We start from the raw sequence: 12326 nt of genomic DNA, 5'->3' as shown, positions 1-12326 counted from the left end.
TCAGTGGTCCCACTGATGTTTGATAGCTTTCTTGCTTCTGATGTACTTACAAAATATTTGTCTTAGTTTTTCAGTTTTTTGCTAATTGCTCTTCAAATTCTTTTTAGCCAGCCTAATTATACTTTTACACTTGACTTTCCAGAGTTTATGCTCTTTTCTATTTTCCTCAGTAGGATTTGACTTCCAATTCTTAAAGGCTGCCTTTTTGCAACTAACCACCTCCTTTACTCTGTTATTTAGCTCTGGTGGCACTTTTTTGGTACTCTTACTATTTTTTTAAATTGGGGTACACATTTAATTTAAGCCTCTATTATGGTGTTTTTTAAAAGTTTCCATGCAACCTGCAGACATTTCACTCTTGTGACTGTACCTATTAATTTCCATTTAACTAACTTCCTCATTTTGTGTAGTTCCCCTTTCCGAAGTTAAATGCCACTGTGGTGGGCTTCTTTGGTATTTTCCCTCCACAAGGATATTCAATTTAATTATATTCTGGTCACCATTACCGAATGGTTCAGCTATATTCACCTCTTGGACCAGATCCTGTGCTTCACTTAGGACTAAATCAAGAATTGCCTCTCCCCTTGTGGGTTCCAGGACTAGCTGCTCCAAGAAGCAGTCATTAATGGTGTCTAGAAATTTTATCTCTGCATCCTGTTCTGAGGTGACATGTACCTAGTCAATATGGGGATAATTGAAATCCCCCCTTATTATTGAGTTTTCTACTTTTATAGGCTCTCTAATCTCTTGGAGCATTTCACAGTCACCATCACCATCATGGTCAGGTGGCCGGTATTCTATTCCTACTTCTATACTCTTATTATTCAAGCATAGGGAATCTCAGGTAGGAGGAGAGAGGTTATTTTATCTCTGTTTTGGCACTGGTGTGACTGCTGCTAGAATACTATGTCCGGTTCTGCAGCCCGCAATTCAAGAAGGATGTTGATAAACTAAAGAAGGTTCAGAGAAGAACCACAAGACTGATACAAGGATTAGAAGATTTGCCTTAGAGTGATAGACTCAAAGAGCTCACTCTATTTAGCTTAACAAAGAGATCAAGGGGTGACATGATTACAGTCTTTAAGTATCTACATGGGGAACAAATACTTAATAATGGATTCTTCAATCTACAGAGAAAATAACACAATCTAATGGCTGGAAATTGAAGCTGGACATATTCAGAGAGGAAATAAGGTGTAAATTTTTAACAGTGAGGGTAATTAACCATTGGAACAGTTTGTCAAGAATCATGGTGGATTCTCCATCACTGACAATTTTTAAATCAAGATTGGATGTTTTTCTAAAATTCTAGGAATTATTCTGGGGAGGTTCTATGGTCTATGGAGATAGACTTAGATGATCACAATGGTTCCTTCTGGCCTGGACTCTAGGAATATGAATAGTTGTGAGGTTTTTTTACTGAAATAGTTAAACTAGTGTGGACACAGTTATACTAGGATAATGTATCGTATAGCTTATCCCCCTAAATTTATGGCAATAAGCTAAACCGGTATAGCTATGTCTGTACTAGTGTGTTATACTACAATACCAGTATCAAACTAATATAGTTAAAGCACTACAAAAACTTTTCATAGATTAAACCTGATGTATTAATTTTATACCTTTGGAAATAAAGCTTGCTTTGTGAAAAGATAGTTTATTAAATAAAGGTTTGACCTTCTTGGAGCTTACAGAGACAGGATCTTCCATACTATGGACACCCAGGCAAAATCTCCCATACCTGGCTCTCAGTCTGCCATGTTCTTCCTAAAGGGACAGCTCCCTAGAACCAAAATACTAAGAAAAAAATGCAACAGTAAAACAAATATTAACACAACATTCAAACTCCATTTTACATACAATGTTTTGCAATATAAAATCATTCCAACTCTTACACCATTCTCCATTGTATATATTTCTCATCCCTCCAGGGTCATTACCAGAGTTTAAACCCAGACTGTTTAGATCCACAGGAGAAACATCCTCCACTATGGCTATAGGAGTAAATAGAGAGAGGAAAAATATGCCGTTATCCACTATGTGGGCCAGCCCATAAGGGGAGACATAAGACATATATTGCTGGTAGACTACAGGAGTTTTGTAAGACAATGATAGAACTCTGGGTATCAGGGTGAAAACCTGGGTCAATAGGATCTTTGCCAGGCTGTCATCTCAGTTCTCTTTGCACAGGAGAGTAGCAGTCATAAACCCCTATATGGAGTGTAGCTGCTAAAGGGTGACACAGTGGTAGTGTGGATTATAGACGCGCCTAATTTGCTATGTTCCTTTTGAAAGACCATGTGGCAAAGTAGATGAGATGTGGCTCTATTATACCAGCTACCTGGGTCTAACTCCCATCTCTGCCTGAAATAACTTAATGCAAACTCTGTTATCTTCTCTGTGAAATGGGTGAATGGTATTTACCCCCAAAGGCAGCAGTTTGAGATGTTGGCTTGTAATAAGTCTTGTGAAGGGCAAAAAAATATTAACAACAGTCATTAGAAGAGCCGTGACTAGTATTTTTTGTCTCTGGGATTCTAGTTTAAGAACATAAGAACATAAGAACGGCCGTACTGGGTCAGATCAAAGGTTCATCTAGCCCAGTATCCTGTTTTCTGACAGTGGCCAATGCCACGTGCCCCAGAGGGAATGAACAGAACAGGTAATCATGAAGTGATCCATCCCCGGTCGCCCATTCCCAGCTTCTGGCAAACAGAGGTTAGGGACCCCATCCCTGCCCATCTTGGCTAATAGCCATTAATGGACCTATCCTCCATGAATTTATCTAGTTCTTTTTTGAACCCTGTTATAGTCTTGGCCTTCACAACATCTTCTAGCAAGGAGTTCCAGCGGTTGACTGTGCATTCTGTGAAAAAATACTTCCTTTTGTTTGTTTTAAACCTGCTGCCTATTAATTTCATTTGGTGACTCCTAGTTCTTGTGTTATGAGGAGTAAATAACACTTCCTTATTTACTTTCTCCACACCAGTCATGATTTTATAGACCTCTATCATATCCCCACCTTAGTCGTCGCTTTTCCAAGCTGAAAAATCACAGTCTTATTCATCTCTCCTCATATGGCAGACGTTCCATACCCCTAATAATTTTTGTTGCCTTTTCTGAACCTTTTCCAATTCCAATATACCTTTTTCGAGATGGGGCGACCACATCTGCACGCAGTATTCAAAATTTGGGCATACCATGGATTTATATAGAGGCAATATGATATTTTCTGTCTTATTATCAATTCCTTTCCTAATGGTTCCTAAGAATCTGTTAGCTTTTTTGAGTGCTGCTACACATTGAGTGGATGTTTTCAGAGAACTATCCACAATGACTCCAAGATCTCTTTCTTGAGTCGTAACAGCTAATATAGACTGTCTCATTTTGTATGTATAGTTGGGATTATGTTTTCCAATGTGCATTACTTTGCATTTATCAACATTGAATTTCATCTGCCATTTTGTTGCCCAGTCACCCACTTCTGAGAGATCCTTTTGTAGCTCTTCAGAGTCTGCCTGAGACTTAACTATCTTGAGTATCAGGGGGTAGCCGTGTTAGTCTGTATCTACAAAAACAACAAAGAGTCTGGTGGCACCTTAAAGACTAACAGATTTATTTGGGCATAAGCTTTCGTGAGTAATGCATCCGAAGAAGTGAGGTTTTTACTCACGAAAGCTTATGACCAAATAAATCTGTTAGTCTTTAAGGTGCCACCAGACTCTTTGTTGTTTTAACTATCTTGAGTAGTTTTGTATCATCTGCAAATTTTGCCACCTCACTGTTTACCCCTTTTTTCAAATCATTTATGAATATGTAGAATAGGGCCCACTACAGACCCCTTGGGGACACCACTATTTACCTCTCTCCATTCTGAAAACTGACCATTTATTCCTTCCCTTTGTTTCCTATCTTTTAACCAATTACCATCCATGAGAGGACCTTCCCTCTTATCCCATGACAGCTTACTTTGCTTAATAGCCTTTGGTGAGGGACCTTGTCAAAGGCTTTCTGAAAATCTGCCCCAGAATGTCCCTCAGTGGTTCTGTTATCCCTTTTGAGCTGCACACTTAGCCAATTTTCAGGGTCTTGTGGGTTGTTTCCATTAAGGAAAGAAATAAATGATGGAGTCAGGTATTTCTATGATGCAATCCTATTTATTTACAAAGAATATAGATAAAGTCCTGTTTCCCTGAACAGAGTAAGAATCAAACAATAGGAGACAGTTTCTTTGCTCACAGTTTCAAGATTCTTTTTAGCCAATGTGCTACCCAAAAAGTCTCTTAGATTTTTCTTTTTTTATTAGTGTTCCTTTGGCAGTCTCTTGGGCTTCCTTGCTGTTTTCTTTGTCTGTGTCTGCGATATTTCAGCAGCTTCTTGCTGTCTCGCACTCATATGCATCCATCACTACCTCCAGTACCCAGCACCCTGCGTTTGCATTCAAATGTCAGGGAAAAATCCTTCAAACTGTATAGGCGAACTCCTACTCCAACCTTGTCATGTGCCTATGTTTTGGCTGGCATCATTTGGCTGGTTTTAAATTTATCCTGAATGAAGGCAGCTGTTGTGCCCACCAGCTTCACAGAGGTTTCACCCAACCCCCAGCATAACAATTTCCATTCTAGAGGATCTGTGAAGAGGCCTCTCCATGTGTTGGTTTGATTGAGGAACAGAATCAAGAGGGAAAATGTCTGCCCCACTTCTCTTGTAGCGTTTTCCTATGTGTGCACAGGAGCACAAGGAGCCTGATTTTGTCACATATACAACACACAACTAACTATATATGTAACTTTTCTTTATTTTGGATTTCTAGTAACAGCTGGCTTTGGAATGTTCTGGTATTTAGTTTATTGTCTACATTCACTATATCTGGTCCTTTCAAGAAGTCTAGCCAATTGCTCCTGTGGATTGCAGAGCATATGTTCTCCAATTTGGAGAATATTTTTTTGGTACCATTCTAACCTCTGTACCCATTTTTTCACAGTGAGGGTAAGTGTATAAATGTAATAGAAATAATAAATAATCTCCCTGAATATCCATAAGCTCAGAACTGTGCGCACTTAAAAACAATGTGTGAGTTCTGTACACAGGATGGTGCTTTAAGAATTTTGAAAGCTTGCTGTATTTTAGCTCAAGTTTTTAAAGGAGTCTGTAAAGTTTTCAGAATTCTTTGCTATCTTCATGTGCCAAAATGTATTTCTTCTTCTTCTTTTCTTTTATACTACATGGCCACTGGGTCACAATAACACAGACAGCATGTGCTAATAAAGAAATGTTATAAGTTATGCCATATTTCACACAACTGTAAAAAGTGTTTGAAATCCAAAGAGTCTCCACATGAAGATTTCTTGGGACTTATTTTTTCATTGCATTTGCATTTTAAAAATGTGGTGTACAGCTCACACTTATTGTTCCAGACACTGCAGGAAGACAGACAAGACACCAGGAATGTGGTTTCATTAAGCTGCAGCTTTATTAACACATCTGGGAACTATCCAGCAATAACTCTCATCCAGTGCAGATCATCCCTCTCTTGTAATCATTCCACCTCGTGAAGGCCTGCTCTCAGCCCCCCATCCCATTAGCCTGGTCCTAGTACCAGTGCTGGGACCTCACCGTTCTCCCCTCATAAAGAACTAAAGGAGATGGAAAGGGAGGCTTTCTCCTCACTGTACCAGATATTAGGAGCCCCAACCCCATTCCCCACCTTCTTTAGGTGATGCCTTCTCCTAATCCGCTTCCAGTTCTGGTTTATCAGGGAATTGGACCCCCCCACACTGAACAATTAACTGCATTGGGCACCTGACAAGTTGTGACAAAGAATTTTATAACCTAAGCTACCCATTGGCTCCCTGGGCTGCTGAGAGGAAGATGAAAAAATGTATCCAACCTGACCAGTTTGGTAGTGAAGGAAACACTCCTTCCCGTCCCCAAAAGGCAACCAGTAGGAAGCCCACAGGAAGGCCCAAAAACTAAGCCCTGCTCTAATTCAAAGGGAAGAAGTGCTGGGGAGGGGCTTTTCTTAGCACACAATAGTGCACTTGGGCAGGGGGAAGGCTTTATAATTGTTGCATGGAAGCAAATAGGCTTATGCTGCACTCTTCTGTCCAACCAATCAGAATCAGCCACATAGCTCCCCTCTTACCTTCTTCCAGCCCATAAGGAGAGAAGGGAGGATGCATTCCTTAAAGGAGCCAAGGATTTTCTTTCCCCAGCTGGTCTAGACAAAGAAACTGAGGGTGCACTCTCATTTTCTAATGATAAAACACTGACTCCTAACTAATTTGCCTTTTTAGTGATCAAATACCGTGGCCAATCCTCTTCAAAACTTGATGAAAACAATTTAGTTTATTAATTAAATTTAGTTTTTTTTCTTTTAATTCTATTGATCAGTTCACTTCATAAACATGCCATTGTGACTAAGAGGAACAGAATGAAATGCATCTGTCCTAAATACAATGTGTTGCTTTTATGGGGAAAAAGGACATTTTAGACATTATTTTTCAAAACAAATACAATTATACATTGTAGCCCCAGTTCTGCAAACTAGTCCTTGCAGATGAGAGCCGGAGTTCCAGCCTAAGCCCCAATGTGTACACAGCTATATTTAGCACACGAGCATGAGCCTCACTAGCACATGTCTGTGGACTCAGGCAGGGAAGTTCAAACACCGATGCAGTGTAGACATGCCCTCTGAAACCATTATCAACATTAGCTGGAGTTCTTCCATTAAAGTCAATGAGAGCATGATATAGCCCCAGGTTTGCAACACTGATATAAAATCCCTAATATCTGCAACGTATATGGACATTTTCTATTATATCTACCAAGATGACAAGCTCGATACGCATGTGTAACTCCAGTTAGTGTCAATGGGACTTACATGCATGATCAAAAGGCAAATTAAAGCTTCTGAGGAAGGAGTTTTTTTACTGATGGACATCAATACTATGGCATCCCTAGGTGGGCTTTGCTTTGTGAACCCATTGCATCTAAAAGACTGAATTTTACATGTATTCCTTTTTGTTCTGGCAGATACATTACTTTTGAAGAGTAGTGCAAATAAATGTCACTTTCTCCAGAGCTAATATCTCTGTTGCTCCCTGGATCAGCTGATAGGGATTTTATAGGGGCTGCTTTGTGAACATCTCTCCTATGTTCCTCTTATCTTCCACAACAGCCCTTCTCAGGCAAAGCACATCAATTTTGTAACATGCTTAGTCTTATCCAGGTGGTGACCTAAAATCTAATGTCCTCTGCTGAGCTCTGTGCTTGTGAATAGCATATCATGGTGCCTTTTTACTACTAGATGAATCATTTTGGTTCAGGTAAAGCAAAATAGAGTAAATAAAATTAAGTGAAGCAAAATAAAAATAAACAACTTATTCTTCCAAAAGCAGGACTGGGGAAGAGGGAAAAAAACCAGAAGCTCATCTTTGATTTGACCATCCATTCATATAAATAAGTTTGCCACATTATTTATTGTTGTCTCTTTTTATATTTCCAGGGCTACAGCTACTCACAGAGGCCAAGTTATATTCAAGGATGCCTTAGCACAGCAGTTGTGTGAACAGGGAGGTGAGAGCTACTGCATTTTAAAATTTAATGCCAAATGTGCTTTCTACATTTTTATTCATATCAGTATAATTCATCATGGAAGGAGGCTATTTCATTGATCAGAGAAAATCTGGAGTTAGGATCTCTTTATATCCTCAAGTCAGTTACCTTTTTACATTTGCACCCTCTAATGAGTGATCAGGATTTCATAGGTAGGTCCCAATTGTTAAACAAAAAGGAACATAAATAAATTGAAATAAATCATATTCTGAAACTTTTAAAACATGCTAACCTCTATTTTTGTCAAACACAGGTTGAATAACTATGAAGATATTAAGTGTAAAAAAAAAAATGCAATACTCCTAAAGCTAAAGTTTCATTTACCATTGATCTGGATGGTATTTTGTAGAGAATCTGCTTTCCCATTTTGCAAAAGTAGGTCATCAGATTTCTGCTCGTCAGCTACAACATTTGATCATTTTTAAAGCTAAACAGGAGTGTTTGAAGTATACTAACTTCTTCAAAAATCAAATTGTTGCTACAGGTTATCATATAAATCCTTTTGATGGATGATCTGATAATAAATCTTATATTGTGAAAGTATGTCTACAAACAGGGCATACTACACTGAACACCCTTCATTAAAATACTTGGTGCTGAAGTGGGTATTCATCACTTATGGTGGAAAAGCAAAGGAATTTCTGCATTTACACTGACTCAGAGTTTTATGTATACACTCCCAACAATCCCATTTTCATGCTAGAAGAGACAGTGGAAAACTGGCCAAAAAGTATGTCTGTGGTCAATCCAAAAGAAATATTCCAAAATCAGAGCTGCATCATGTAGATTCATAAATAAGGGGAAATCCCACGAGATAAGCCCTTTTAAGCATCAGACAGAACTGCAGATACTTTTGATGAGTTTGGGAATGTTTTTATGTTCAGTTTTTTATAGGAAGATGCAGCTGAATATTTGATCAAGAGAATGAAACAAACAGAACGGAGCTGTGAGTGGTAGAGTTATGTAGAGCCTTGAAGGTGAGGGCAAGAAACTTTAATTTGTTGGGGAGTAGAAAATAGGAAGCAACTAGAGGGATTCAAAGAGGAGGCTGACATTGTCAGAATGATGAGCTGGGAAGATGGTATTAGTAGCTGAGTTTTGAATGAACTAGAAGAACATAATTGGAGATGTTGGGGAAGCCATAATGAGTTGTGTGTGTGTGTGTGTTGTTGTTGTTGTTGTTGTAGTAACACCTCGGAGCCCTAGTCATGAACCAGAAGCCTATAATGCTAGGCGCTGTACAAAGGTTACAATAATCAAGATGGGAGATGAATGCCTGGATCAGTGTTTTCACTATGTGAACAGAAAGAAAAGTTTGGATTTTGGAAACGTAGGGAAGAATTGACAAGATCTAGACATGGCCTTCATGTGCAGGGCAAGAGAGGGGGAGTTGCAGGGGCCTGGGAAGATGGTATTGCTGTGAACAGTGGCGGAATTTCAAGAGTGTAGCACTGGAGTACAGTTCTGGATATGTTAAGTTTGCGCTGACAGTGCAACTTCTAGGTGAAGACTCAGAGATGTGGGCTGAGATTGGATGGTGTCACCAGGCCTAGCTTCTTCCCAGCTCCAAAGCATTTGCCGCCACACCCCAGCTTTTGCAGGAGGTTTATTTCTTTAAAAGAAGTTAGCCAAAAAAACATGTTTTCTTGTTTAGGGTGGAGTAAAACTAATACATTAATAAACACTTGCTGAAGTAAAATCATGCTGGCAAAGCATTAGACCTGCTGAATTACATTACATAGCTCTAGATGGGGTAGGATAGTACTGTATAGAAATAGTAAAGCTTTTGTAAAGATAGCTAATAGTATAGTACTCTGGAATAAGGCGAGTATCAGTGGATTAGAGGGGTGGCTAATGTAGTTGCAGCTAACTAGAGAAGTGTCATAGGTAAGGCTATGTTTTAGTCAGGGGTATTTTTAGTAAAAGTCATGGACAGGTCACAGGCAGTAAACAAAAATTCACAGCCCATGACCTGTCCATGACTTGTACTATATACCCCTGAGTAAATTTTGAGGTGGGGAGGAAGTCCATGGGTGCCATGGGTGCTGCAGGGGAGCCGGGGGTTGGCAGCACTGACAGGCTCCCTACCAGGCTCCGGGCCTCCTCGAAAGTGGTGACATCCCTCATCTCCTAGGTGGAGGCGCAGCCAGGCAGCTCTGTGTGCTGGCTCCACCCCGAGTGCCAGCTCCGCAGCTCCCATTGGCCAGGAACTACAGCCAATGGGAGCTGTAGGGGCGATGCCTGCAGGCAGAGGCACCGTGCAGAGCCCCCTGAAGTAAACGCTGCCCAGAGTCCTCCCTCCCAGGCCCCAACCCCCAGCCCTGAGTCCCCCACCCAAACTCCTGCTGCTGCTGGAGGAGAGGGGCATAGTGGCCCAAGACTGCCCCAGGATTTGTCAGTGCAGCTGGCCCAGGGGCTGCCTAAGCTGCTCAGGTGGCCCCTGAGCCAGCCGCACTGGCCACTGCAGAAGTCACGGAGGTCACGGAAAGTTACGGAATGCGTGATTTCCATGACCTCCATGACAAACTCGCAGCCTTAGTCATAGGACCATAGAAATTAGAGATGGAAACAGATTATTCCCTGCCAGTGCAGAATTGTCCCTTTGATGCATAATTTCTAGCTTTGTCCAATCTAGTGTTAAATGTCACACGTTATGGGGTTTCCACTGATTCCTTAAGGAGACTACTCCACAGTCTTAGAGATATCACTGTAGGGAAGTTTTATCCTGAGATTCAGCCCAAATTCTCTCTTTTTTTTTTTTAATTTTCTTCATCACTTTCTACGATAGTTACGCAAGATGTGCTTGATAGGCTTATTTTTTTCGTACATTGAAACATAAATTGGAGGCTTTTCTAGGAACACTTTGAACAACAAATAAAAAACAGAATATAGGCTCTGAGGCTTGACTACAATAGTATTTTATAAAACTACACGGAGGGCTTGAATTCAGAAATGACAGAGTTCCTTGACTTGTGTGTCCATGCAAGTAAAGCAATCCTAAGGCAACATACTCTGGAGGGAAAGATTCAACCTCAGTGTTTGAACAGTTGTTTATAGTAAATAGAAAGTATTGGCTGCAGTCTGAAAAAAATAATTTATTTTGTTCTTCCTCAGGATGCTAGGGGGAAAAAAAGAGGGAGATTAGCATCTTACATATTCTTCACAACATACCATGAGAATCTATTCATATGCCCCTTTGTGAGGAACTGATGTGCTATAGCTAACAGTCCCTGGATTTGAAATTCTGGGCAAGACTCTTTCCTAGAAGAGCTGATGACCCAGTAACTCACTTCCCCTTTTGATCTAACAGAGTCTAAATTTGTTAGCTATCAGAGCTCAGCACAAAGTCAATTTGTTTACTAAGGATTTTGCTTGTAAAAGCGAGGATTATTGGCGGCTCCTTATAGTAGGCTTTGACTAGCCTGTTTTGAGTTATATACACTCTGATGTTTACTTGCTGCTGTAGACAGGCTCTGAACCCTCCTGTACATGTCATTTTTACCTACCCACTTTCAGGTGTCTCTAGTCTGCACTGGCATTGGTGTTTGTTAAAACACATTTATTTTGTGTTTATGGTAGCAATTCAGTTCTGGATAGTGCCGACTTTTATTTAGCTAACACGTCAGCTACTGCAGTTTCTCACTATCTTATTTCCCCTTTCCCATTTCTCTCCTCTCCTGTTCATCCAAAACACTGCTTCCTTTCCTGATGATGTAATAACATCTTCCCCTTACTTGTGTCTTTGTGCTGGCTTCCACTTGTTGTCCACATAAAATTCAAACTGTTAATTCAAAGGACTCAGTAATTCTGTCCTCTCTTATATATTTGACTTCATTGGCTCCACCACTCCCTTTTATTCCTTTCGTGTTGCTCATGATTGCAGCACAACTTCCTTTCTCTCCTTCAATCACTCCTTACTATGTGCCTTTTGCAATGCTGCCCCCTACACTTGGAAAAGATTACCAATCATTGTATAGCAAGCCTCCTCCTTTTCCTTGTATTGCTCTGTATTGTACCTGCTCATGCCTAAGCACTGTTGGAAAGTGTGACTCTATTCTTTGCATGGCACAATTCATGTGTGGTAAAGCACTGTCTAGGCACTAACTATTTATTATTTATATTAATTGTTATTTAAATAACGTATAATCAACTCATTTACATAGTTTTTTAAAAAGAGAATGTCATCCCCATCGAAGCTCTATGCATTTTTAATCCACACACATATGCCATATACATTTCAAGCTACCCACATGTGTGTCTGAGGGGGATTTGTTAACTGAGAATCATAATTTTAAATAAATATTAAATAATCTTTTTCCCCCTATCATTTGTCAAGTTTATTATAAAAAATAAGTAGGAATTTTTCATGGTTCTGTATTACTTTGTTTTGGAGCATATGCTATTTTGTTGAACTTTAGTGAAATAACTTGAGGAGACTTAATTTCCCTCTCTGCTGTGCAGTATCAGCCTGCATATAATTTATGTTGCTTTAAAATAAGTAATCCTTTGGACTGATAAAAAGAAGATTTGAGAATAGTTAGAAAACCACTATAATCAATTTTGTGTGATGCTCCAAATGTATAACATTTTGGGACCTTAATTATAATACCTGAAGGTCAAAACAGTGCTGTATTGCAATAAAATATAAAATGTAATAAAGAAATTATTCCTGGGGAGATGAAAGTCTAGGTTCATCACTCATTAAATGG

At 39.7% G+C, this 12326-nt stretch overlaps 1 protein-coding gene across 2 annotated transcripts in view; it reads left to right on the top strand.

Moving 5' to 3' along the window:
- RELN (reelin) overlaps positions 1-12326 on the top strand; it is a 438814-nt gene that overhangs the window by 175354 nt on the left and 251134 nt on the right. For both annotated transcript variants that reach the window (XM_034766139.1, XM_034766147.1), the window contains exon 4: positions 7508-7578. In XM_034766139.1, coding sequence (XP_034622030.1) covers positions 7508-7578 — 71 coding nt within the window. The remainder of the gene's footprint in view (positions 1-7507; positions 7579-12326) is intronic.

This window comes from Trachemys scripta, chromosome 1, assembly GCF_013100865.1.
Source record: "Trachemys scripta elegans isolate TJP31775 chromosome 1, CAS_Tse_1.0, whole genome shotgun sequence".
NCBI classification, from domain to species: domain Eukaryota; kingdom Metazoa; phylum Chordata; order Testudines; family Emydidae; genus Trachemys; species Trachemys scripta.
Note: the sequence above shows the minus strand (reverse complement) of the source record. Positions and strands in the feature narration are given on the sequence as shown.